General features: G+C 37.3%; 2 protein-coding genes across 2 annotated transcripts in view; both read right to left on the bottom strand.

Annotated features, from left to right (window-relative positions):
• LOC127422202 (Golgi SNAP receptor complex member 1-like) overlaps positions 1-14,669 on the bottom strand; it is a 53,646-nt gene extending 38,977 nt beyond the window's left edge. The window contains exons 1-6 of the mRNA XM_051665533.1: positions 14,565-14,669; positions 13,632-13,743; positions 13,400-13,487; positions 13,014-13,121; positions 10,288-10,379; positions 1,114-1,188 (exon numbers count right to left, since the gene is read on the bottom strand). Of these exons, the coding sequence (XP_051521493.1) occupies positions 1,114-1,188; positions 10,288-10,379; positions 13,014-13,121; positions 13,400-13,487; positions 13,632-13,743; positions 14,565-14,595 (506 nt within the window). The 5' untranslated portion in view covers positions 14,596-14,669. The remainder of the gene's footprint in view (positions 1-1,113; positions 1,189-10,287; positions 10,380-13,013; positions 13,122-13,399; positions 13,488-13,631; positions 13,744-14,564) is intronic.
• A 4,903-nt stretch (positions 14,670-19,572) lies between these two features.
• LOC127421877 (carboxypeptidase D-like) overlaps positions 19,573-25,646 on the bottom strand; it is a 39,520-nt gene continuing 33,446 nt past the window's right edge. Inside the window, exons 18-21 of the mRNA XM_051665065.1 lie at positions 23,986-24,117; positions 23,722-23,907; positions 23,511-23,613; positions 19,573-22,231 (exon numbers count right to left, since the gene is read on the bottom strand). Coding sequence (XP_051521025.1) covers positions 22,005-22,231; positions 23,511-23,613; positions 23,722-23,907; positions 23,986-24,117 — 648 coding nt within the window. The 3' untranslated portion in view covers positions 19,573-22,004. The remainder of the gene's footprint in view (positions 22,232-23,510; positions 23,614-23,721; positions 23,908-23,985; positions 24,118-25,646) is intronic.

Raw genomic sequence — 25,646 nt, 5'->3', positions numbered from 1 at the left:
ATGCACTATAAAACATCTAAGACTTTTGCACAGTACTGTATATGCAGTAAAAAATGTTTAATTTGTCGTTTACATTTTGAATTCATGACGCTAATGCGTCAACATGCTATACACGGCCATAATATGCGTCAGTTATACTGTCATTGTAATTTATGATGACACCGATACGGTTGCAAAGATGAGAGTATAAAAGTGTTAATGTGCAGGAAAAAAACAAAAGAATGATGATAAGAAAGGCAAATCTAACTTTGTGCAGATGTGTGAATGGCTTTCGCTGCAGATGGCACATGAGTCAATGGGCACTTAAGAGTATTTGAGTTGATTCCTTTTGTAGATTAATTAATAATAAAATTTAAAAAAAAATTTTTTTAAATTGCATGACATGGTCTTTGAAAATGTCTCTACGTGAAAGATCGTACAGATGTGGGCAAATTTGCACTAGCTCGCTTATAACTCTGCATGGCAGTGTGTTCATGTTGTCTGATCTTGACTGACTGAACAACATAAACAAGATTTGGTAGGTGGAGCTCCAGGTCACACCTACCGATGACGTGGACCAATGGCAGTAAAATGGTGTTTAGCAGCTGGCAAGAATTTTTCCTAAAAGTTCGCCCAAGCAACCTGTTACGAACCACCGAAATGAACGCAAAATCACCTTCTTTTTGGCCAGATTTTGTTCTAAATTATGTCACACCTGTTCGTTCTTCGATTTCATATGAAGTATATTGAGGCCTTCAGTGTTTAATGTTGGTGGTCAAAGTAGCTTTCTGTGCTTTAGCGCCACCAGTTGTGCTGGTTTTGATAACGCGAATGTTTGCTTCAGGTGTGAATCGGCTTCATAGCAATCCATTGTTTCTATTCAAAATGTTAATCACGGCGAAAAATCGCATTTGGTGTGCCAAGGCTTTAAAATTGAGATTTAATTATCTATGGACTCTGATTACCCTTAATTTAACAACCCTTCCAGTGTAGCTGAACAGGCTCCAGTACATGTTTCCATACAATATCTATCCATTACATAGTCTACTGTAGAAGCAAACATTCTTATACGAACATGTGGGCATTATACAAACGGTTTAAGTGAAGTTGAAAACACAGGTGGAAGAATCTTACTTTCTCAGGTGCTCATGTTCTTTCAGGAAAAGCTCTGTCCGTCTGTTATTCACCCCTGATCCACTCTTGTACGTCCTGACAAGAGAAAAGAGCATTAAATAACAATTAAACAGATACATGCATTTTCTTAGGCAACTCACTGTATAAACATTATCCTATAGAAGGTCTGTCATTTCAGATGTGATGGGGGTTGGGGGGGGGGGGGGGGGTGCTGTGTGTTGTACAGTCTCTCTCTCTCACACAAAGAGCATTCAGTGTTAATAATGAATGAACACAGTGCTGGGAAGAGTAACCCTTCCCCAAGAGTTCTTTAGGGAAAGGGAAACTAAAGACAAAAACACCCCGTGTTCATGCAACGCCAGTCCTTTATTAAAGACACCCAGAGACTGGCCTGACAGCACAAATTAAAACCTATCCTTCTCAGACGAGAGAGCTGCTGAGGGCAGAAAGAGGGCAGTTAGAGGTACTGTATAAGGCCTGCTTCACACATACTGCTTCTGTGGCACGTTCATTATGGCTCTCATAACAGTTACAGCATTCACACTGTCTCTCAGACATGGCAGTTAGAGTAGAATTTAGGTGCAAAGTCTCATGCTAAAGAGAAAACACATTGAGAATGCACTATAAAACTATTTAGCAAATCAATTATCAGCAATACAGGCTTTAATGAACATAAAATACTATAATAACAAACTACTCACCCATTGTTTGAAAAAAGACACCTGTGTCAGGCTTTATGAAAGTTACATACACAGTACACAAGCAGTGACAGGTGCAAAGACAGTTTCATTCAGTAAATCTGACTGAATCAAGATAAGGCAGTCTATATTCTGCAGTTCACATCACACAGTTTATATTTACATAGAAGTTTATAATGCGATCGGTGTAATTAATTTTCATTTGGATGTAAATGTGATCTGTGCATGTAAATTAGATTAAAAGATCAAGTTTGTGCTAGCTCTCAATAGCTCACTCTCAATTATATAATTTGTCCTATTATACCACCAAATTGTGTAATTTATGGCCGTTGTCACTTGAAAAACTCAACGTGGTAACCTAGAAGTTTTCAGTATTTTCTTTATTATCCGTGTCTTTTTATTTACTTTTCTGTAAATGAATGTTTTTTGTTTTAATTTTTAATATATATATATATATATATATATATATATAATAAAAGTAAATACTTTCTTATTTTAAGGCAGTCCCTTTCTTTGACTTTAATTTCTGATATGTGAAGCACTGGATATTTGAAAGCTGCTATACAAATGTATTATTATTATTATTATTATTATTATTATTATTACAGAGCTGCAGCTCTGTGATGAGGCATAAACATTGTCTGTTTGAAAGCTCTACAAGCTCCTGCCCCACAGACGTAGTATGTGTGAAACAGGCCTAAGAGACAGCGACCTGAACAAAAACCTCAGTTAAACTAGGCCCCACCTTCTGAGTGTTTTTTGTTCTCTGCACCTATTGTAAACAGACTGATGTCGAAGGGATATTAATCCAGTTTCTATGGGATTATACCTGCCTGTTGGTCTAATCAACTGTCAGTCCGAATCAACCAAAGCAACACAGTGCTGACAGCCAACTTAATAATTCCAACAAGGCTTTAAAGGGCAATGCACTAAATCACACAGGGGTCTTTGCCATTTCTGCCTGTGACATTTGCATAGTGCTGTGATGTGGAGTCCTGTCGATTGATGAGGGGTGGGGCAGGTAACAGGAGGTGCACAGCACGTGCCACACGAACTCAGGGAGTAAGCAGAGGGGCAGACAAAGTCTCCAGTGGTGGTCCTGCTGAAACTAGAACCTCCACGGCCTGCACAACAGAAAATGGCTGCCCTGTATCACCTGACAAATCCAGCAGTGTGTTACATAAGGTACATTATCACCACCTGGTGGTAAATACGAATAATACAACTATTGTACCGGGACGGTACACCCAAAATTTTTAATTCTGTCATGATTTAAAAACCTTCATTTTTAAATCATGACCTTCACCTTCATTTTGTTCCAAACCCGTACTACTTTCTTTTCCCATGGAACACAAAAGCAGATGTTAAGATGGACCTTAGTGTCAGTAACCTTTCACTTTCATTGCATGAAAAAAATAAAAATAAAAAGATGAAATAAAAATGTATGGTGACTGATGTTGTCATTAGCCTCTTTCCACTGTGTCTTCAGGTTACAGTCTTTACACTGGGCGTGTCAGCTGCGCTGTGCTGCGTCCTTGGCTGTGTTCCACTTCACTTTTAAAATCCACTGGCTAACTCCCCTAAGCACTTCCCCTCGGGGGAATCCCCGCCGCCATTTTGGAAGTCCATTCCACTTCCTTAAGTGAGCGAGGGAAGTTTCTGTTGACAGACCCTCAACCCCTCGATTTTGACAGAGGGAGCGAGTCTACTCTGATGTATGCTTCAGGCAGCTCCATATCCCACAATGCAACTCGATTGTGACGTGACAGCAGACTGCGCTTCATAAACCCCACACCACACAACTCTAATGTATGATGAAGTGAAGTTAGGTCAATTAAGCAGTTTAGAAAAGTTATATTGAGATTTAACAGCATAATACTTGTAGCTACCTTAAACTGTTTATCACACAGTTATAGCCTAAGTGTTCATTGTTATGTTAACATTTGCGTTTGTGTAAATCTTGATTAATCCTTTCTAACAACTCATTCTAATGAAAAAATAAATAAACATATGAGATTTATACATAAGCCTCTGAAATCAATCTCCAAAAACATTGTATTCTCAGGTTCAAAAATCACTCAATAATTCCACAAATTGACATTAGCCTTCAACATGCTCCAAATGATCATGGGTTAAGGGTGTTCCAGTTAAAACCTTTGCACGTCTTCCGCCAGTAGTGGACATTCACACAACGTAAGTTTTAGGCACTTAAGATGTTTCACAAAAACATCTGTCTTAAGATGGTTATATACATTTTAGACTCCCAAACATTACTTTTGCAAACAGAAAAGATTAGAATGGAAGAACAGGGCGCTCTGCAAGAGATGGCATGGCCCCTACAGAGCCCCCCACTGAACATCGAGTCATTCTGGGATTACATGAAAAGACAGAAGCAATTGAGACAGCCTAAATAGATAGAAGAACTGTGGTGAATTCTCCAAGAAGCTTGGAACATCCTATCTGCCAACAAGAAAAACTGTGTCCAGGTGTACCTAGGAGAATTGGTGCCATTTTAAAGGCAAAGGTGGCCACAACAAATATTGATTTAGCTTTTTTATGTTTACTGGACTTTGTATGATGTTAATTGATAAATGAAAACTATATGGCATTATTTTTTGAATACATCCTCACTATTCAACATTTTTCACAAGTGCCTAAAACTTTTGCACAGTACTGTACATCCGAGTCCATGAGACGGAGAAGTTTGCAAGGGAAGGGGATAAAAATCTGAAATGGACCGGAGCCATTGAAGCCGCAGTGGGAGGCGAGATAAGGCACTCAGCCTATTTTAACCGCACAGCACACTCTGAACTCGGTGGAAAACATGTTGAAAATGCACTATAAAACAATTTTTCAACACGATCTTGATGAAAGCAAAACACAGCTTATAATGGATTTCAATTACCCATTCCCAATAAACATTTTATTATTTATGTCCATCATCTCTGGAAAATGCAATGTAGTAATCCAGAAATCACTTTATTTTCTGTATAGTGCTGCAACTGTCCCATAGATGTGGTGGAAACTCAAAGCGTATCTCCCGTTGAAGTCACGCAGCAGCGCTGCTGCTCACCTTTTGTTGTAAAAGATTGTGTTGATAAATACTGTAAGTTTAAAGTGCTTTTCAACATGTTTTCCACTGAGTTTAGCGTGTTGCACGGTTAAAAAAAGCTGAGCGTCTCATCTATCCTGTCACTGTGGCTACAGAGATGCAGCACCGCGCAGCTCATGCACCACTATAACCTGCAGACACAGTTTGGGTGAACAGCCCTAACAAAAGTGGTGAATTTGTACAGAAGCAATGCTTTAAATCAGTGGCTCTCAACCAGTGGGCCAGGACCCACTAGGGGGCCTCAGCACACTTCCAAGAGGGCCCCAAGATGACTTCAAATTAATTAAAAATAAGAAATATTAAAATAATTAAAATAATCCAACTTAATTAAAATGCTAAAAATACTTTAAGATGTATGCCCACAAAGTATAAACAGACACTTTCTGAAACTTCTAGAATCAAAAATTATCCATGATTAATTATTTTAATCAGACACGTCTAGTTTCAGGCGAGGGGGACTTCAAATATTGTCTTGGACAGTGGGGGGCCTTGGAGTCAAAAAGGTTGAGAACCACTGCTTTAAATAATGAGGACGACTTAAGACGCTACTTTTCAGTTTACTCGCTGATAGTAACAGCACGCAAATGCACCGCACGCTGTCAGCACGCTTAAACATTACAAAAAGTGGCATCTTCATTTAATTACTTTAAAATCAACACAGCTACAAATATTAAACTTACTAATTTGTTGTTGGATGACTAGTGGAGCATCCTGTCTCATTTGTAGAATGTGTTTCTTTCTAGGACTTCTGTCTGCTTGTTTTACATTTGTCATCTTCAGTTAGTCATTTAAATGCTGCCAAACAGCCGATTTACGTCGCTTTTTTGATGTATACGAGTCTGGTAGATCGAATTCCTCAGTTACATTTCGGAATTTGTATGTTTAATCTTCAGTTTAATGTGAATTGAAAGTTCACGTTCAGTTTGCAACATTTGGCCATTAAAGCACCATGCGCCACCAACTGTAACCATAGCAACAGCTCCAGTACCCACACCAGCACAAAAGTTTCCATTTAGGCTTACAAAATCTTACGAAAAACTCTTTTATATTATATATTTATACATTATATATAATATTTTGCCACATGTAAATAAAGCATTTCACAGTTTCTAACCGTGGATTCCAAATTCTTACTGTTAAATTAACCCTGATATTTTTAATTGCGGTTAATAGTAAAACCGCATAATCGCGTCATCCCTAATTCAAAGCATACACTTAAATATTTATACACTGTATCCTATCAAACATTCAAAAAAAGCATTAGGGTTACTGTTTCATAAAAAATATTACCCTTACCTGCTCATCTGAAATTACTGTCTGCTTTCCCCACAATGAAAAACAATTGATCATTTCTATGGACACCTTTACCATCTCCACTGACTCCACATATGACATATTTCAGGTTTTCTAAATTCATACGAAAGTTTTGTGTGGATAACAGACCTACAGACAAATTGCACATGTTGTCAGCCACTGACTGTCTTGGGTGTTTTATTCCTGCAGAGGGCGCTTGACCCTTCAAAACCGAATCCTCCATTCATCCGCATGCTTTAAGAATGCTTTATATCCATTTGGAGACATTTTACACTGGATAGTTATTTTAATAAAAACTGATAATTACAAGGATTCATACCTGTGAATGAAATCAGCCTCAGCATTAACTATAAAAGCATTTTTAAAAATCCTCATCCAGTAATAAAAAACAACTGTGAGTTCATGCATCCTGGCCAGCGCTGAGAAAAGTAACAGGTACCACGTGACACTGCCGTCTAGTTGGGCGATACCAACTCATAAAACGGAGGGGGGACTTCTGTTTTTGTCTCAATATGTCAGCCACGCAATTGCAAGGTATCTCATATGAAACTATTTTCAGCATTGATAAAAATAAATAAACAAGGACAGATACATGATTGGGGGTACAAAACCCCCTTCACAGCATTGGGGTGACGTGTGCCCCCCGTCTCCCCCAATTCTACACCAGTGCTGAAATGCCTATGCCCGGTGAAGACCGAGAAGCTGCTGCCATGAATGATAATAAGGACCGTTTCACAGCTCTCACCGTTTTCCCTTTGCCTTGTCGCATGTGAAACGCCACATTAACAGTACACAAAATTTTCATATTCGCCATACCTCTTCCATTGCATCGTTTTTTTTTTACTCCCAATTTGGAATGCCCAATTCCCAATGTGCTATTAAGTCCCCGTGGTCGCGTAGTGATTCGCCTCAGTCCGGGTGGCGGAGGACGAATCCCAGTTGCCTCCGCGTCTGAGACCATCAACCCACGCATCTTATCATGCCGCATTTATAGCGCGCGTGGAGGCTTAACGCCATCCACCGCGGAAACCACGCTCAACTCACCACGCGGCCCACCAAGAACAAACCACATTATAGCGACCACGAGGAGTTTACCCCATGTGACTCTACCCTCCCTAGCAACCGGGCCAATTTGGTTGCTTAGGAGACCTGGCTGGAGTCACTCAGCACGCCCTGGGATTCGAACTAGCGAACTCCAGGGGTGGTAGCCAGCGTATTTTACCACTGAGCTACCCATGCCCCCTCACTGCATCGTTCTTAACTGCTGAATCAAGTTTGTTGTCTTACAACACTATGCCAGTATTCCCCACACTCTGTGATGCCATGAGTTCTGCTCAAGTCTTAAAGGAGCCACATGTCTTTTGCAACATGAGCGATTGGTTTATGGCACGATCGGCAAAATTACCGATTACCAATCGAGTCATAGGACGTGCATAGCGGCCGATACCGATCGGTGGCCAATCGATCAGAGCATCCCTAAAAGGGACTATTCTGCCTAACATTCTGTCATTCTGCTTTCCACAGATGACAGAAAGTATTCAGGTTTGGAGCAAAATGAGGGTAGCCAGAATCCACTATATCAGACCATCAATACAAGCCACCCACTATAACACAGTAAATCAGGTAAAAATAAATGGGCAAATCTTGACGCGAAGCATAAAAATAAAGAAACAATTTAACTTGAAACAATTTGAAATTAGGGATTTTAAGCAATAGCTGCGGATGGCTATGTCGTTCTGTGTTCTACGGAGTATGCTCAACTTTAATTTCCTACTTCCAGACGTTGTTCTTCCACCGTCTACTATGGGAGGTTGGCTGCAGCCAATACTATACGACAGATTATGGAAGTAAATGTTATCTTTTCTCAAGAGATGAATTGAAATTAGCCTAGTAAGAAACCTAACATCCTCCTCAAAACTCATATGTTAAATGTATTACCTATGGAAGGCCAAATTATCTTATAATGTTCCCAACGTTACTCGTCATAACAGCATTTTTACTAGTAAGAATTTAAATTACAGAGCTCTATAATTAAATTTTTACTAGTAAGATTTCTAACTTAATTGATACTAGCAAAAAAAAAAAAAAAAAAAAAAAAACGAATTAAAGATGTTTAATTGCAGAGCTCTGTAATCAGAATTCTTGTAATTGTAGAGCTCTGTAATTTAATATTTACTAGTACAAACGTAATTTTAGAACTCTACAATAGTGATTCTTACTAATAAGAATTGCATTGCAGAGCTCTCTATTCAGTGGCATCTCATTATGGTAATGGCGCCTCATGTATATTCATATTCATCTGGCTTGTATACATTGGCAGGTGGGAAAATGTATATAAATATGTATCAGGGGCACAAAATGTATTATGAATATACAGTATATGATTATATATTATATTATATCATATATTATTATACATTTATTAAAATCAGATTAAAATCATTACGAATTCTGTTATAAAAAATACTTTTGTCAAGTATTACACATTAGGCACAACTTGTGAATGAAAGAAAAACAATGCCAGGGGAAATGAAAAAATAATATGCCGAAAAACATTATTCCATTTTCTTAAAAAATGAAGAAAAAAGTGCTATCCTCCTTTATGATTCATTAAAAAAATATATATATATATTAAAACCACTTGTCTGTCTTCTGTTTTGCACGTACACCTCTGTACTATTTGCAAACTTTCACACAATCTAAACATTTAAATTCGACATATTTTGATTAAACAAAATGCATTTTTATCATTTTCAGGACACACTGTTTGTCTCGCGCATCCACAAGTGTCTGACTGGCATGTTTCTAAAAACTATAATGTAGATCAGGGTTCCCCAATTAGTTTTCACCAAGGGCCAAATTCTGTCAACAATACAAAATCAAGAGCCACAGCCATTGATATAATGACAAATTTTTTTGTGCTGCTGCTATTATTATTACTATTGTTGTTTTTATTATTAACTCTGTACTTGGAATTCTTACTTGTAGAAAATCTATTGTAGAGCTCACTTATTGAAATATTACTAGTACAAATACAATTACAGCAAGTAACGCTGGATGCGTTAAAAGCAAAATCGGCTTGCCATAATTACTTATGGTTGGTTAGAACAGACTTTAAATTAAACCAAAAATCAATAATATTAATAATAATAATAATAATAATAATAATAATAATAATAATAATAATATCTAGGTTTTTAGACTTAATAGTGACATTGTTCAAATGTAAAAACTGACAGCAGGCTATCATTTAACACTAAAAGCATCCCATTTCCTGCTGTTTTGAATGACATTTTTTCATACTTAAATGATTGATTGCTCCATTCCGACGTCCTCTATGTGATTGCTTTTTTATTTTTGCATATCGTGGCAATGGTGGTTGATCAGTTTATTTCCGGTACACTTAGACATCTAATTTGCTTAAAATCCTTAATAACCAGCTAAAAGCCGGGATGAACGGGTCTAGAAAATATGCCAATCTGCGGTTCACAGGAGATCTCCTAAACTGTAAACTGGAAGCTTATTGCTGGTCAGATGAGTAAGTGTCTTAACAGGCAGGATGTGGGTAATACTGCTCATTTGTGTAAATACAGAATGTATTCCAGTGCTGAGAGACCAAAGCCTACTTTGACAAGAGTTTTTTTCTACTGAACAAATATGTTCAAGATCAATGGCAGGAAGATATACAGAGTTTAATGTTAATACATAGTAGTGCCACAACAACAATTTTAAGGCACAAAAATTAAACAAGCAGCCCATGGAGGTACTACAGTATGGCTTTGCACCTCAGATCAGTAAATCATTAAACAGCCCTCATGGTTTGAGGGACATGGCTCATTTTATCAGCTTAGGGGATCCCACAGTGTTAAGAGATAAAGGTCAAAGTGACTGCATTAACTGCAAACGTGTTCATGGACAGGATTCTCACTCAAGATATGGGATGGTAGATGACAATTCATCCTATATTGGGTGGGTTTGATCTTCATAACAAGAAAAAAATATATATATAGTATTCTCCGACTTTAGAAAGAGATTTAAGAGAAGACTTACTCAATGTCTTTTCTGACAGATCCCAACAGATCTTCACGCTCCCTGATTGCCATGAAGTTTAATTTGGTTTTATGAAATTCATGTGTGTAGTCCTAGAATAAGGAGAAAGAGAGAGAAGAGAAAAAAAAAAAAAGTTGAAGAGGTTCAAAATAACATAAGCTAGCTCAGCTATTTTGATATCAAATACAAGAAGCGTCCTCAGTCCAGGGTTTTTTAAATGTTACAGTGTTATTCTGGAATCATTAGATTAATTACGATTATTTTATTCCATTGACAGCCATAGTAAGAAATACAAACGTAAAAAATTATATTTTTCGTATATTATGAAAAGAAAATCTTATTAAATAAGGGTTGTAATTCACTATTCTCTGTAAAGCTGCTTTGAAATAATTTTTTTTTGTATAAAGCACATCATTTTTTGTAAACTTTTAAAAAAGTATTATAAAATATAATTTTATTATATTATGTTTTAAATTGAACTAAATTGAAAATGTTACTCTTCGGTATATACAGGTGCATCTCAATAAATTAGAATGTCGTGGAAAAGTTCATTTATTTCAGTAATTCAACTCAAATTGTGAAACTCGTGTATTAAATAAATTCAATGCACACAGACTGAAGTAGTTTAAGTCTTTGGTTCTTTTAATTGTGATGATTTTGGCTCACATTTAACAAAAACCCACCAATTCACTATCTCAAAAAATTAGAATATGGTGACATGCCAATCAGCTAATCAACTCAAAACACCTACAAAGATTTCCTGAGCCTTCAAAATGGTCTCTCAGTTTGGTTCACTAGGCTACACAATCATGGGGAAGACTGCTGATCTGACAGTTGTCCAGAAGACAATCATTGACACCCTTCACAAGGAGGGTAAGCCACAAACATTCATTGCCAAAGAAGCTGGCTGTTCACAGAGTGCTGTATCCAAGCATGTTAACAGAAAGTTGAGTGGAAGGAAAAAGTGTGGAAGAAAAAGATGCACAACCAACCGAGAGAACCGCAGCCTTATGATTGTCAAGCAAAATCGATTCAAGAATTTGGGTGAACTTCACAAGGAATGGACTGAGGCTGGGGTCAAGGCATCAAGAGCCACCACACACAGACGTGTCAAGGAATTTGGCTACAGTTGTCGTATTCCTCTTGTTATGCCACTCCTGAACCACAGACAACGTCACAGGCGTCTTACCTGGGCTAAGGAGAAGAAGAACTGGACTATTGCCCAGTGGTCCAAAGTCCTCTTTTCAGATGAGAGCAAGTTTTGTATTTCATTTGGAAACCAAGGTCCTAGAGTCTGGAGGAAGGGTGGAGAAGCTCATAGCCCAAGTTGCTTGAAGTCCAGTGTTAAGTTTCCACAGTCTGTGATGATTTGGGGTGCAGTGTCATCTGCTGGTGTTGGTCCATTGTGTTTTTTGAAAACCAAAGTCACTGCACCCATTTACCAAGCAATTTTGGAGCACTTCATGCTTCCTTCTGCTGACCAGCTTTTTAAAGATGCTGATTTCATTTTCCAGCAGGATTTGGCACCTGCCCACACTGCCAAAAGCACCAAAAGTTGGTTAAATGACCATGGTGTTGGTGTGCTTGACTGGCCAGCAAACTCACCAGACCTGAACCCCATAGAGAATCTATGGGGTATTGTCAAGAGGAAAATGAGAAACAAGAGACCAAAAAATGCAGATGAGCTGAAGGCCACTGTCAAAGAAACCTGGGCTTCCATACCACCTCAGCAGTGCCACAAACTGATCACCTCCATGCCACGCCGAATTGAGGCAGTAATTAAAGCAAAAGGAGTCCCTACCAAGTATTGAGTACATATACAGTAAATGAACATACTTTCCAGAAGGCCAACAATTCACTAAAAATGTTTTTTTTATTGGTCTTATGATGTATTCTAATTGGTGGGTTTTTGTTAAATGTGAGCCAAAATCATCACAATTAAAAGAACCAAAGACTTAAACTACTTCAGTCTGTGTGCATTGAATTTATTTAATACACAAGTTTCACAATTTGAGTTGAATTACTGAAATAAATGAACTTTTCCACGACATTCTAATTTATTGAGATGCACCTGTACATCTAACATTACTCCAGCATAAGGAAAATACACTGTCAACCTAAGAAGTAAGTATCTTCCAGGTAATATTTTAATAATTTATTTTCGTTTCGTAATACATTTAATTTTAAAAACAAGAAGTCTTTATAAAATCATGTTAACAATTTTTTCTCACACAGGGGGTCAATTTGGGGGTCCTTGGCATCAAAAAGTGAAAACCTCTGCTCTGGTCAACGATATTTTCAATAAAAGCAGTAAAATGTTAATATATCATTTAGATTAAAGATGATGTGTGTAAACAAAACAAGTAAACAATTTGTAGGCTGATTCACTTGAAAAGACAAAAAACTGTGGCTGTTTGTTTGAGTGTCTCACTCTACACAGAAACACTAGCTCAACCAATAGCATGAGTTTCAGGCAGGACCACCAGTTTGTCCAATTAATGGAAGACAGAGAGAAGTGAAAATGATGCAATTTCACTTGGTGATGCTAGTGGGGCACAAATTACACACTTCACCTTAAATCTAGTATTAAAGTCTCAAGACAAAATGTATCTTAAGAATATGGTTATCATATCCGTATATAAATAAATACATGCACAACAATGGTGGGACAACTCTTTGTGAAAGATCAGTTCTGTGCTTTTCACAGGAATCTATAAGAAACTCACCTGCAGGATATCTCTGTGCCTCTGGAGAGTGTGCATTAGAGCAGCATTAAGAGATGTTACTCCTGGTGTGCTCGTATACTCAGCCATCTTGTCATTCACCCCTGTAAGCTATTAAATGCAGGAGAGAAGAGAGACAAAGTTTTTGTGTTACTGCTCCCTCAAAACAACCTGGACATTACACTCAAACCTAAATCTGTAGGTTCTGATTTGCTTAAAGAACCTTAGTGTTATGCATAATTACATATGATTTACAAATAGAGCTTCATTAATTGTGTTTATGAAAATGTATCAATTGACATAAGTAGAGCAGTGATGCCAGCTCCACTACAAACAAAAGAATATGGACTGTGACTGATTCAGAAACATTAGTTGACAAAAGGTCTTACTTTTGCAAGTAGCTGCTCAATCTCCACTGACATGGTGTCAAACATTCTGTCCTGAGTGGAGTTGCAGAGGAGAGGTGTTGTATCGGAACTATTAAAAACAGAGATAGAAGAGAACCGTGTTATCACCACCCTCTAATGCTGCGTTTGGAATGATATCTTGAGAACATCATAGCTTTTTTTAATGAACTACAAGCACATCAAAACAAAACAAAAAATCAGATGCTTATTACACCTGTCTCCTCTACGGCCGTCCCGTGAGCTGTTGTAACTGGTGCACAGTTTACTGAAGGACACCAGCTTCAGGTCCAGCTCATTCTCCAACTGCCTCGCCTGCTTCCGCAGGTCTGTCAAAGTGCAATAAAACAAAATAACATACAGCATTTGTATTGCTCCCCTTAGTAAGCAATCTCAGTAGTTATATACAGTTATCAAATGTAAGACTATAAAGTTACATAACACAAATCAGTAAAATTAACATTCAGAAAAGCATTGGCATTACACCCTTCAGTAGAGTTGGTTAGTCTACTTTATAAAAAGTGGACACATTTACAGAGCAATCAATAAAATTAACATTCAGCAACAGAGTCTTTTTATATTTATGCAAGCCAAAATGATAAAACACATAGCACCAATATCCTGTGTATCAAGTGTTTATATATACTGTCTACATTAGCTAAGCTGACTGCTCTCATGTATTTTTGGGCATTATGGCGTCACGCGTTTCAACGTTCGAATCATGCCTATGAAGATGCTGTCTAGGTAGGAAGCTCACAAGGTTTCGGTACGGAGCCCATGAGTGTGCTTTATTTTTGTGTAAAAGCTAATTTCATATTCACAAGAGTGATCTGAAACTACGTCTAAACTTTTCAGACATAATATTAGTTCACGATACATTTTATTTCTTATGTGTTATAGAAAGTCTGCATAAACTGAAATACATTTAAGTATCTTGCTCTATCAGTACTTCAGATTTCGGGCTGATCGAAAGCACTGATGTCTGCTGACTAGCGAGCTAATGCTAACGACGTCAGTTACAGGAGTTACTGGACTGCGTTTCCAGCGAAACATTATTAAAGACCATTAAGAACAACAAATTGCTCTGAGTTATCACAAAGTGAAATATATGTTTTGGTCGAGTGGGATTTGTAATGCTTTGCCACCTCACCTTCCCAATAGTTGCTGCTTCCTCCTGCCATCTTTGTTGTTGCACGTCATCCGAGGTGGTGCTGGCAGAGGCGGGGACGTTCACTCCACACCGCGCGCTTTCACGACAGCGCCTCCGAGTGCTGTTAAAGAGAGTTTTTTTTTTTATTATTATTATTTTTAAAACATTTTTAATTGCTTTAACCAATATAACATGACAGTCAAACCAACTGAAAGCATAAGAAATAAACTAAAAAAAATAAAAATTAAAAAAAATTAAAAAAAATTAAACCAAAAATATATATCGACAATATACAGATTTCAAAAGGCTATAAATTATACAATATACAATGCATACAACATTAAGATTCAAAAGGGGATATATAAGGCTTTATAAAAGTTAATACTCTAGCGCTTTACTGTTTTTGTTTTTTTTCTCTTGTTAACAAATTAAAGTAATACTTTACTTCTATTTGTTAAAGAGATAGTTCACACAAAGATGTAAATTCTCTCATCTTCTTCTTCTTTTGTTTTTTGGCGATTAGCAGTCTATGTGTATATTGCCACCTACTGAACTGTGATGCAATCATGATTTATGTAGTTAATATTTTCCTTTAACCTTCCATTCTTTCGTTTTCCTTCTCTCCCTGCTTTCGTATACAACTCCCTTAAAAAAAAAAAAAAAAAGATGCTTTTCCCCTCTCTAGCTCAATCAAGACCCCATGATTCAGATGGCGCTGCGTGTTCAGCTCCTCCATCCTCCACACAGAACCCCTCATGATCCTAAAAGTGTGGAATAGCATCATTAATCTAATGTATATTAAATGATTTTATTCAAACCTGTACTATTTAAGTACTGCATCAAAATCCATACTCCCAACCCATTAAAAATTCCAAATCCGTATCTTTTCAACCTTTTTTATTTAAATATATTATTAACTCTCTTCTCTCCTCTTCATACCTACTGCAATATTACATGCTCAACTGTTTCTTTTCCTCCACAATACTCACATAAACCATTTTCATGTACTCCAGATATATACAGTGATGAATTCAAACCTGAATGCCCAAGTCTTAACCTAGTTATTATAACCTCTTTTTCCCCTATTTCTTCCACAAATATTCCTTTTACTATCTACCATTTAAAAAAAAAAAAAAAAAAAAAAAAAAAAAAAATCTTATATAAATGTCTATCCTTACAATCATTATTCCAAACCTCTTGCCATTCTTTAACAATATTTTTCCTTATAATGGATTGAACATCACCTTTACCCAAAGGACCGCTAACATCCACTTCTTTCCTTTTTAAAGCATTTTTAGCTAGCTCATCTGCCACTTCATTATCAGATACCCCTACATGCGCTGTTACCCAACAGAATCCTACTTCCACTCCTTTCCTTTGTATTTGCCGCACCAACGTAAATATTTCATTCATCAGATCTTTCCTTGATGACTGCCGGGTAAAAAGTTTTTTTTAAAACAGATGCAGAATCAGAACACACCACCACTCTGTCTGGTCTTATCTCTTCTACCCACATTAATCCTATAATAATAGCAACCATTTCTACAGCATATATTGACAACTCTGATATTAGTCTCTTTGATATAGTTAACTCAAGACCTGGAATATATACTCCCACTCCTGTAATCCCTAGATTTGTTCCTCTTGAACCATCTGTATATATTTGAGTTCTTGTATAAAATCTTTCCTTGATATGCTTATTTACATTTGTCCTATTTCTTCCCATTCTCTTCTCTTATCTAGTATCTCCAAATCTATTTCTAAGTCAGGGAATATCCATGATGGAACTTCACTCCATACAGGTGACGCATTACATATTCTGTCTACAATTTGATATTTTTCTGCCACATCATTTATAATCCACCCAAAACCCCTTCCTTTCTTATTTAAATACTCCCAACAGTTTAAACATTAGAAACAATATGGCTTCCAGCATGACTCTTCAAGTTTGCCCAATATACCAACAACAATTCTATTCTGTGTAAATTCATTGGCCTTTCATTTGCCTCAACTAACAAAGAATTAACTGGTGTCGACTTAACTGCTCCTAGACATATTCTGAGAGCTCTGTACTCTATTTTATTTAATTGATTTAACACCATTATTGAAGCAGCACCATAAATCATGCATCCATAATCAAGCACAGACCTTATCATGATATATCATCAATAATTATGTTCTTTCTGCTCCCCATTCTTTCCCCACTATTGCTCCGATCATGTTTAAAATTCTCAGACATTTCTTATCCATTTCATCTATATGTTTCTTCCATGTATAACAGCTATCAGACCACATACCTAGATACTTAAATACTTTCATACATTCTATTGATTTTCTATATAGTAATAATTCTAAATTATTGGGAATTTCTTATTTCCGAGTATAGTACATACAACATGATTTGCTTGTTGACATTTTAAATCTCCAGTCTATTGACCATTGTTCCACCTTTTTAATGGCTGTCTGCATACTTAAATTCACATGAGAAATGTTTCAGCCTCTCTTCCATATAGCACCATCATCTGCATATAAAGCACACCCTATACCTTGACCTAAGTTTGCAAATATATCATTAACCATTATGTTGAAAAGCAATAGACTAATGACACTACCTAGTGGAATACCATTTTCAGCAGAGAAAATAGATGATAAACATGAACCTTCCTGTACCACAAATGTTCTATCAAATAAAAACTGTAGTAACCAATTGTAAATTTTTCCTTCTGTTCCTAGTCTTGATGCTTTAATTAGCAGGCCCTCTGTCCATATCGTATCATATGCCTTCTCAATTAAATCACTGCCATAATCTCTTTCATAATAATAGATTTTTCTATATCATTACTAATCTTAATTAGCGCATTGTTGATCTTCCGCTTCTGAATACACTAAATTATATTTAGAATATTTACCCTTACTTTCTAGATCATAAAATTAATTATCTCATCATTTATTCACCCACTCATGCCATCCCAGATGTGTATGAAATTCTTTTTTCTGCTGAACACAAACATAGGTTGTTTAAAAGAATATCTCAGCTCTGTTTGTCCAAACAATGCAAGTGAATGGTGCCAATTGTTGAAGCTCCAAAAAGGAGATAAAGTCAGCATAAAATGAATCCATAAGACTCCAGTGGTTTAATCAATAGCGGCTTTTCCACTATCGGGCCAGTGCGAGCCAGGGCTATTAACTGGCCAGACGGGGCCAAGGACCGCGTGCCACAAGACCAAAATAGATCTGCGTTCCCACCATCAAGCCAAAAGTCCCACAGCTTTGCCTTAAAACCCGCCTTTAACACGCCGCCCTGGTGCCAACGTCACACACCCTGCCCATTTCACAAGCAAGAGGGCAGCTCAAGCTGATGTATCATGTTATCTAGTTATCTAGAATATCGAGTGTATATCGTTTGTGAATATTATCTATCTAGCAAGATAAGTTAGCACTGACAACTCACCACTCTCTCCACTAACAGCGGGACGATGTCCCAGCACACTGTCCATGACCTCAAACCATGAAATGTTCTTTCTTTGGGCACCACTTTGTCCATTGTGTCAATTTGGATTTGTGCTGTACCCGCGATTTTTATATTTTTTCCAGAACTTGTACCATTGTGTGCTGGATACACAACCTGGCAAGTTCGGCGAAACTCCGCCTTTGACATTGACCCCGCCTCACTCCCCAATTGGCCTTGTTTGACCCAAGGGTAATCGGCGGGCCAAAGGCCGTAGGCCCAGAGAAAGCCCAGAGGTGGCACGATGAAGCCCCGAAAGGGAGAATGGGAACGCAGCTGGCCCTGGCACGTACTAGCATGCCCTAATTTGGCCTGATAGTGGAAACGCAGCTAATGTCTTCTGAAGAAGACCAAAATGTGCACTATAAGAAGTGTAATCGAGCTTGAAATAATGATCGTCAAGAGGACTGCTGCCAAGATGTACAGTGAAAAAAAAGAGTTACATTTTTGTCTGTTCTCACCCAAAACTTATTAAATCGCTTCAGAAGACATTGATTAAACTACTGGTGTCTTTACTGGATTACTTTTATGCTGATTTTATCTCCTTTTGGGAGCTTTTGGAGTTCTAGTCACCATTCACTTGCATTGCATGGACCTACAGAGCTGATATATTCTTCTAAAAATCTTAGTTTGTGTTCAACAGAAGAAAGAAAGTCATATGCATCTGGGTGAGTAAATGACGAGAGAATTTTAATTTTTGGGAACTATCTTTTTAAATAAATAATCCACCCCAAAATTATCATTCTTTCATTGTTTTCTCACCCTCATGACATTCTAAATCAATTTTTGCTTGTTATTCACTGAAAATCTATACAATATTGTCCTTTTTGGAGCTTGACAGTACAAACTGCCAAACACTTGTTACCAAAAGAGCAGTCTGGACATTGTTGGTTTTGCCATTAGCAAGAGTAAATGATGACAGAATGGACCCTTTTCACAGACTGTAATGACATGTTTCTGCCTTATTTACCAGTGTAAATCAAACAAACTTTTGTATATTAGCAATTTTGTAATTATTTAGTGTACATTTTTAACATTATACTTCGTATTTTATTACCCTGGATTTAGGTTTATTGCACCTGTGAGTTATCACAGGTGCAGTAAGGTTTCTAATACAGCTGCTGAAGGATTGACATAAAATTTGGCCTCTTTCTCTCTTCTGACTGCTGTAATACACCGCTCTCTATTTTTTCTTTTGGAAAGCTTTGAAAGTGTAATAGTGGATTTTTTTCTTTTGCTGTTGGAGCAAACGTGTAAACAAAAATTATACTTGCTTTAGTCTCCCATTCATTCACTGCTACACAATCCGGATATGTGAAAAGGGTCCATTTTCATTTTTAGATCATCCAAAATGTGTAGTACTGGGGGACTCCAGGATTAAGGTTGGGAAGTGCTGGTAGACATAGACCTGGAGTAGTGAGTTGAAGTAAGAGGGTGCTGTTCCATCGGCTGTTCTGAAGGCCAAAGTCAAAGCCTTGATAAAAATGATGCTCATCAAATATTCAGAACAGTTTCAGTTTTATTTATATCCCATATCATCAGACACCAGACATTTCATTTCTTTTGCACAGTTCTTTCACTCTTGACAGAAATTGCACTTGTGTAATTTACATGTAGTTGGCAACAATTCACTATCTACAATCATTATTTTATAAAAAAGGGGGGGGGAAACATCAGCACAAACATACAAAAGTTAAACACATTTGTTCAAACATACCCAGTAATTTACATTCAAGCATGACAATCAACATCAAGCCAAATCCAGATTTGTAATGGGGTCAATTACTAATCAAATCATGTAAATATAATTCTCATTTGACTTGTAAGAATGATTAATCTGGAACAGCCATGATATGAATTACAAAAAATTTAAATCTAACATTAAAGAGATAGTCTGGGCAATTCTGTCACCACTCGCTCACTCACTCATCTTTCTTCTGAAAGGCAAAATGTTGGGGACTGACAGCCTCATTCACCATGCACTTTCATAACATCTTTTTTTCTATAAAATCTCCTTTCGTGTTCCACAGACAAAAGTCTGGTTTGGAACAACATGAGGGTGAGGAAATGAATTTTTATTTTTGGCTGAACTACTAGCCCTTTAAAGTTTGATACCTGCTGTGTTTAATGGGGTGTTTCTTGCTTTTCTAGTTTAAAAGCATGAGGTCAAAACATGATCTTCTCCATCCCAATTATTATATTTAACTTTAAGAGGGGAGAACGGAATCAAAGTTTCAGATTCATAAACTGAAAAGGAATTTGTCAGAAACAAACTGAACTGAAAACCTGCCTGCACATAGTTGGCAGTACTTACAGGTTGCTCTGCTGGTTTCAGATTGCTCAGTAACACTATATTGACACACACTCAACAAAATCTCATCTTTACATTCAAGAAACTCACTGTGGTGCACACAACACAGGGACACTAAAAAAGAAATATTAGATAAGCATGTTCCCAGATGATGATCAGTGTTTCAATCAAACAGGCAACTGTGGATTTTATGGAAATGCAGATGCAGGATACAGAGACATTCAGCACTTTCCAACTCTACAATGTATGTTTCTCCTTTTCTTGTTTCCTGAATTGCACACAACATTTATCCATGTCAACAACAAAAGTTTCTACAGCACTGATTTTTTTCCAATCATTTTAGGATGCCTGAGAGACAGTAAGCAAAATACATTTTGCAATGGATGGATGTAAAAACTAAAATAAATGTATTACTTCAAATGAATGGAATAGGGACGACATTTTCAAGAGTGAACATTACAGAAAAAATCCAGACAAACTAAACACTTTAATGTCCTCGGTTTGGAGTTGTTATTAATGCATCACCAAATCCCTGAAAGCCAAAATAACGGTAGAGAAATGGCAAGGCAGTGGATGAGCATGCTTATCAGTCAACATATCCAATACATTATCTATATAAATAATGTGCTTCTGGATAAATAGAGTCCGGAAAATGAGGGATTGCTTAATGTAAAAAATCTAAATCCTGTATGTCTGAAAAGCTGTTAATATTTATGGCAAACTATAAGTCTCACAGTCTGAGACGTTTAATGCTGAGTCACTGTGAGAAACGTATACATGCTCAAATTAAATATCTTAAATGAACAGTTCACCCAACAATGAAAATTCTGTCATCATTTACCCACCCTCATGTCGTTCCAGCCTCAGTCACCATTCACTTTGATTGTAGGGAACAAAGATACAATGAAAGTGAATGCCAACTGAGGCTGTCTTTCTGCCTAATAGCATCTTTTGCGTTCCACGCAGAATGTAAGGTTTGGAACAACATTAGGGTGAGTAAATTATGACAAATTTTCATTTTTGGATGAACTATCCCTTTAATTGGATGAAAAATTTGTGATAATGTTTTGGACCACTCAGTTGGCTATGCATTACCGTAGATAAAGAGAATCGAAATCACATGGCAGTCCGTATCTGTTTTTCAAAACAAAACTGATGTCTATGAATCTTGAAAAACAGATTTTGAGATGGATCAATTCATGTTGACTCAAGTCCAAGCAAAAGGAGAAGATTCCATTTATACAACAAAATCCTCATTCACACATTTCAACAGCAGCCAATACGCAACCACTAATCTAACAAGGCACAGTGTTTCATAATCCTGTTGAGATTTATGCAATGATGGAGCTTTTCAGTTTCCAATTTAAAGGGTGGAGAACTCGCATAATATAGACCCAGATGAATAAGCAGGCTGGTTGAGAGCAGGTTGAACAGTGGTTAGTTGCATACACTATGGTGCAAAACGGTTGCCCGATTTAACTAGGGCATTTAAGTGCATCTCATGGTGGTTTTCAGGGTTTAAACGGTTTGGACGATTATGCTGCAGGCTGTTAAGGTGAGCACCCTCTTGTGGGCCTGCGGGCAGTGGACAGATCAGGGGAGGAGAAGGAGCCGTCATGGCTCAAAGTTTGTTAGTGTATAGTGTGTCCTCATCGCTTTCACTCTCATCTTGAAATTCGTGGCTCAGAAGAGACTTTTTGGAGCCCATAGATGTGAGACGGATCTCATCGTCGTAGTCGTCTCCATGCTGTCGCAGCCGATGAAATCCATCCTTTTGTCTGTTTGACTTGGCTGAGCAAACGCACCAGATAATGCAAGCTGTGACTACCAGGGCAGTCATTGCTGCAGCTGGGGATCAGATAATGAAAACCATCAGCCATAGAAAATTTTTATATAAAAGCACAAGTGTGTAATTTTTTTAATGTTAAAATACTATTCCAGCTTAATATAACAGCTATAAGTAAGCCATTCATAGGTTGATTCCCCTGAAAAGTGTCAACTCTGTGGCGATATAAAAACATTGTTCTGTTTGTCTTAACATTCAGACCAGCCCGGCATGGCAACATTGGCTCAAACAATAGTCTGATTTGGGGGAGGGAGTATCTGTTTGTTCAACAAATGGAAGATGTGTTCGAAAACGATTCTTATTTTCCTTATAATCCCATTTGGTGACATTAGCGAAGCAGAAGTTACACACTTCAGCTTTAAAGTATCATTTACATTTTTTTTTATTGAAAATAGCAAAGACAATCAATATGGAGTACTTTAGCTCTAGTAAAACTATTAAAAAATCTATTTAAAGAAAACGCTCACCCAAAAATTATAATTCATCATTTACTCACCATAATATTGACTTTCTTTCATCCACAAACATAGATATTTGATGGGAAATATGATGTCTGTTTGTCCATACAATTCAAGTGAATGGTGACCAAATTTTCAAGCTCCAAAAAGCACATAAAGGCTTAATAAAGATAATCCATAAGATTCCAGTGGTTTAATTCATGTCTTCTGAAGCGATCCATTTGATTTTGGGTGAGAACAGACCAAAATAAATCCTTTTTCACTACAAATCTTTACATCAGCAGTTTCCTCGTCGATCATGATTTCAAGCTCGATTACACTTCCTAGTGCCATCTAGTGCTCTGCGCATGCCTCAAGCGCTTGGAAGTGTAATCGAGCATGAAATTATGATTGTGCCTAGAGACTGCAATGGCAAGATGTACAGTGAAAAATGAGTTATTTTTGGTCTGTTCTCACCCAAAACTGATTAGATCACTTCAGCAGAAATGGATTAAACCACTGGAGTTTTATGGATTATCTTTATGTTGTCCTTGAACTTGAAACTTTGGTCAACATTAACTTGCATTGTATGGGCAAAAACATTCACTTGCATTGTATGGGCAAACAGACAAAATATCTCCATTAAAATATCTTCATTTTTGTTCTATAGAAGAAAGAAAGTCATACGAGTTTGAGACGAAACAAGGGTGAGTAAATGATGATAGAATTATCATTTTTGGGTGAACTATTCTTTAACCTCATCAGGAAAATTTAATATTCTGACAAAGAATTTAAACACCATAAAAACCTAAGCCTCTTGCCATAAGAGATTTGATCTGCATACCTGCACTTGCCACTACTAATTCTCTTGGAAGGCCAAATATATCGTTCTCCATGTCGAACTCAATGACTATAGAACTTGCTGCTTCAAACGGTGACACAGACACCTGAAATGACCAACAGGAGCTGTTAAAAACTTATGCATAGATAGCACATAACTCATCACTCATCCAAATCAATTACATTTTCTAAATTTCCCCACAAGCTATACTCACCTTCTGGGACTGTTGCTGGTAGCCATCAGCTACTGCTTCAATGTTGTGTAAACCTGGGGCCAGAAGCGCATGGAAGTATCCTCCCTCACTGGTGAAGACTCGTACACCACCATTCAACACTATCATTGCGCCCATAATGGGCTTACCATTCTTATCCTTGACCACTCCACGAATCCCTTTGTGCACCTAGAACAGAAGAACCAGATTCAGCATGGAAGAGATGAGATGCACTGGAAGGAGTGGCAGAGAAGGAAATAGACTGACCTCCACCAGCATGCTCAGCAGAGACTTTCTGTTCTCGGCCCAAAGCGTGGGCAGCTTTTCAGCCGATGGGAACAGGCAGCAGCTGGTGTAGACAGTGATTTCGGGACAATGACCAAAGTCCACACTGAAGTCCTAAAGCATGGAAAAGAAGCACTTAGATAGTCAAAGAGAGAGACGTTTATAGTTTAAAAGAAAGATATTTATAATATTAAGAAAAATTAAGATGTATCTCAATTTACAGTGGTTCTCAACTGATGAATCACGACCAAAAAAAAAAAATGGGGCGCAGGTCTGGTCTAATACGGTCACGTAAATGCAAAAATATAATTGCAACTAACCATATAAAAGTGCATAATTAGTAAAGCAAAACGCTTCTGCAGAAAATTCTTCTGTTACTTGGCAGAAGATTGCCAAATTAGGCAGATGCCAACATGGACAGGTTGCGTGACATGCCCCCATCCTAGAAAACCATTAACAAATCTACCAAAGTTAACAGAAAATAAGACCCAGACTATATATTAAACATGGGTTCAATTTAGGGATGTGAAGGAGTAATTGACTTATCGGGTAGTCAATCTGCACCAGGCTAGTCAACTATTAAAGACTACTACTACTATTAGCTACGACTATAGCTGGTGTGTGGCGAGCGTACTGGCGCACTATGGCGTCGCATCATCCAGGTGGATGCTGCACACTGGTGGTGGTTGAGGAGAGTCCCCCTATACTGTAAAGCGCTTTGAGTGCCTAGAAAAGCACTATATAAATGTATGGAATTATTAATTAATACTTGAATATCGCAAATATTCACCAAATCTCGCAGTTACAATTCAGTTCACTGGGGGAGCAGTGCATGTGTGTCATCGAGGTGTTGGATGAGAGAAAGAGATACCATTGCATCTGTGCTTTAAAGCAAAGCCAAGTGTGGCAATACTTGTAATATTTTGATTCTTACTGAATTCTACTCTACTGATATTCGGTTCTTGTTGGAGTCATACAAACCAATGAACGAGGATCTGCTTTTATGGTGGAAAGAAAATGCGAAGCGGTACAAGAAACTCAGAAGCTTATCAGACCAGTATGTGTATATGTGCATTTAATCTCTGGAAACGGGCAGAGCGCATTTTATAAAAAGTCAAATTTCACCACTTGTTTTTCTGAATAATAACATGTAAAATTTGATAACATTTTATGTAGGCTCAAAGTGTATATATGTGCATTCGCCTAATGGCATCAGTATTGGTTTCTCTGTAGGCTCTGGGTGAGTGCAAAAGCTTTTTTTACTGTTCTTTTTTTATAATTTTTTATTTTTATTTTTTATTAATGCATATTGTTCATTTAATTTTTCCCTCCAAAAGAAAAGCATTGTTTGTTGAATTTAGCTTATTCTGAAACTGTTCTTGGTATGTGAATAAAACAAAGTATAAATTTCAAGTACGTGTCATACTATTTGTAATTTACATTGCAATTTATAAGTAATCGATCACTAGTTTTTTGTGGGTTAGAGTACTCGACTACAAAATTACTCGAAAATGCCCATTCCTAGTTCACTTGCAACTAGGTTAAACACGGTTAAACCACAATATGTTTTAAGTTGTGAATTACTGGCTGCCAACAGCATGAAACCATCGGAATTCAAGAGATATAGTTCCTGTTAATTATTT

This window comes from Myxocyprinus asiaticus, chromosome 31 (assembly GCF_019703515.2).
Source record: "Myxocyprinus asiaticus isolate MX2 ecotype Aquarium Trade chromosome 31, UBuf_Myxa_2, whole genome shotgun sequence".
Lineage (NCBI taxonomy): Eukaryota > Metazoa > Chordata > Actinopteri > Cypriniformes > Catostomidae > Myxocyprinus > Myxocyprinus asiaticus.
This window is presented reverse-complemented; position numbering and strand designations above follow the sequence as displayed.